Source organism: Mizuhopecten yessoensis, unplaced genomic scaffold (genome assembly GCF_002113885.1).
Source record: "Mizuhopecten yessoensis strain PY_sf001 unplaced genomic scaffold, ASM211388v2 scaffold10831, whole genome shotgun sequence".
Classification (NCBI taxonomy): domain Eukaryota; kingdom Metazoa; phylum Mollusca; class Bivalvia; order Pectinida; family Pectinidae; genus Mizuhopecten; species Mizuhopecten yessoensis.
The window spans coordinates 638,619-641,392 of NW_018408743.1; the positions used below are offsets into that span (position 1 = coordinate 638,619).

At 36.6% G+C, this 2,774-nt stretch overlaps 1 protein-coding gene across 3 annotated transcripts in view; it reads right to left on the reverse strand.

The window, feature by feature from the left end:
* The window catches only part of LOC110462801 (putative cysteine proteinase CG12163), a 40,563-nt gene extending 38,786 nt beyond the window's left edge, over positions 1-1,777 (reverse strand). For all 3 annotated transcript variants that reach the window (XM_021516986.1, XM_021516988.1, XM_021516987.1), the window contains exon 1: positions 1,475-1,777. In XM_021516986.1, coding sequence (XP_021372661.1) covers positions 1,475-1,681 — 207 coding nt within the window. In that variant the 5' untranslated portion in view covers positions 1,682-1,777. The remainder of the gene's footprint in view (positions 1-1,474) is intronic.
* Positions 1,778-2,774: the final 997 nt, after the last annotated feature.

Genomic DNA, 2,774 nt, shown 5'->3' on the forward strand with positions numbered 1-2,774 from the left:
AAAAATAACAACACTTTGTCAGGACCATGAGGCGATCATTCCTACCAACTTTCAGTTCAATCGGTCCAGCAGAACTTGACTTTAAGTTTGAAATAGGTTTTCAAAATGGCGGCCGTGGCGGCCATATTGGATTTCTGATCGACCCGAAAAATAACAACACTTTGTCAGGACCATGAGGCGATCATTCCTACCAACTTTCAGTTCAATCGGTCCAGCAGAACTTGACTTTAAGTTTGAAATAGGTTTTCAAAATGGCGGCCGTGGCGGCCATATTGGATTTCTGATCGACCCGAAAAATAACAACACTTTGTCAGGACCATGAGGCGATCATTCCTACCAACTTTCAGTTCAATCGGCCCAGCAGAACTTGACTTTAAGTTTGAAATGTAAAATGTTAACGGACGACGGACGACGGACGACGGACGACGACGGACGAAAACGGATAGCAATAGGTCACTTGAGCTAAAGCTCAGGTGACCTAAAAATGCCTAGTTTATTTATAGCCAGTATATATTTTCAACACACATGATTATCTCATGATACCCCAAAATACCACCAGTCTTTAAGTCCTGGACTGAGTAAAAAGAAGAAGGACTAGTTAATGTTCCATAACTGTTAGTCCTGCAGACTATTATTTTTCTAACACCCTAGCTCTTCCTAACCAATACTGATCGGTGTCCGACATTTACCGAGGCAACGACAAGTAAGGATTAGTTGATTAATTTTGTGAGGAAAATAATTAGTGTCTTACAATGACATTAATTACTTTAAGCTTTATTACACACCAGGTAGAGCATCAGTCTAGAGTTCAGACGTCCCGGATTCAAAATCCTGGTCTTGCCATGCTTTAAAATGTTCTCTCCTGTTACAAAAGTACCTGTGACCAATTCTAGTTTTAAGTACCTATGTGTGTTTGCTTTGCATACATTGGGTATATTAAAAACCTGCGTTGTAAATAGTGTACATTGTCTTCAGGAGGTAAAGACTAAATGGAAAAAAGGATAAAGACTACAGTTGTCAGACATGTGATGGAAATGGACTGGGACCGATCGTCAGCTACCAGACAGCTCAATTGGTTTGTGTGTTTGCTCAGATGCCTCGAGTTTGAATCTTCTTCGCTGGTTGAATTAGGAAATTGACAGGAGAAGAATATTCAAACTCGAGACCTCTGAACTCTATAGACATTAATGAACTATTAATTATTATATTGCAGGTATGCAAAAACGTTTGGTATAAAAACACAAGTATACAATAAACATGTTGATGGATTCAGTATGACAAAGCAAAATACTTTTGTAATGACATAGATTTTCACAAGCACGATTGATTGCATTTTGTCATGGGATTTTTGGCTACTGTTAACTTTCGTTTTCATGCAGTCCGCCAGTTCGCTATATATAGGTTATTGTTACTCGGGAAACAAATAATATACAACATACATCAATACATGACACTCATTTAGAATGAATCTCACCTGCTGGTTAGCTGACACGAGTTGAACGTTTGTGTATTCTGCAGCATTTCCTCCTTGGGCCTTAGTCCTTAGATTGTACTGAGAGACAAAAAAATTGGCATATCCTATAATTTCGGGGTCGGATATGTCGGCCTTGGAGTAGCCACCGGGAACTCCAGAGCCATAACAGCAGGCTACAACACAACTTAAAACAATAAGAACGTTCATCCTTGATACTCCAAGTGAATTCTTGGCTGTTGAAATCCCTATGTGTGGATTTATAAAATTAACTTATCTGCGTCTTGTGACATGTTTATATACAATAAACAACGCCACCTGGCGGGAAGATGTTAACCAACGTGTAGATAAGTCGTGAAGGCCTCAAATTTAAGGATGTACCCTACTACTATCACTACTACTACTACTACTACTACTGATATTTCTTTCCTTCTTTACCGAATAATTCACAATGTTTACAAACTTAACTTACATTTATTTTTTTAACTTATTTTTGGACTAAATAAAGGACCCCATTGGAAATTATGTTTTTCAAAACTTTCATAGGCCATCCTAGGTTAAAGATTACCAGTTCAAGATTAATATTCAGTCTGTACCTCCAAAATTGTATGTGATATTCATATAAACTGTGATAATACTACTACCTCGTGCTAAATATATGCTTTTTACTTGAAATAATAAAACTTTTAGTCATAAGCATTTTATGATATCTGAAGGTTAGTCTTTCATCAAATACCATTCTGCGATCTCATTGCTTGTGTAATGTAATTTTATGTTCGCCGTGTATCTTTTACCTGAATAAACATTATTTTTATTATTATTATTGTCAGGCCTATTTCTTTTCAAAAATGGCGTGTCAACTTTAAATCAGGCCATTAGATTGTCGATTTAATCATAAGAGCCCTGTGAAGAGTGAAAGCAGCTAGTTTTTTAGTCGGTCGTTAGGCTAAATCTTATTTTTTTTTCTATACAATTGTATATATATTTATATATTTAAATCATTCTATGTCTGTGTCTTCAACCACGTTATGTGAAATAATTGTTTCCAGCCACAGGGACATAGGAATTTGTTACAGCTATAGTTTGACCTGAACTAAGGTGTTCAGAGTAATTTAGCCGTTTTAGGGGTTTAGATAAATTTTCGGTAAAAATGCCACCCCAATGATGATATCAGTATAGGATCTTAAATGAGTTTTCATTTCATATGAGATTTTATGAAACGAGTCTTAGGAGTTTTTATTTTTGCGAATCAAACGGAGACAGCCATTTTGTTGCGCCATTCACAATTTATACGTCACGTCAT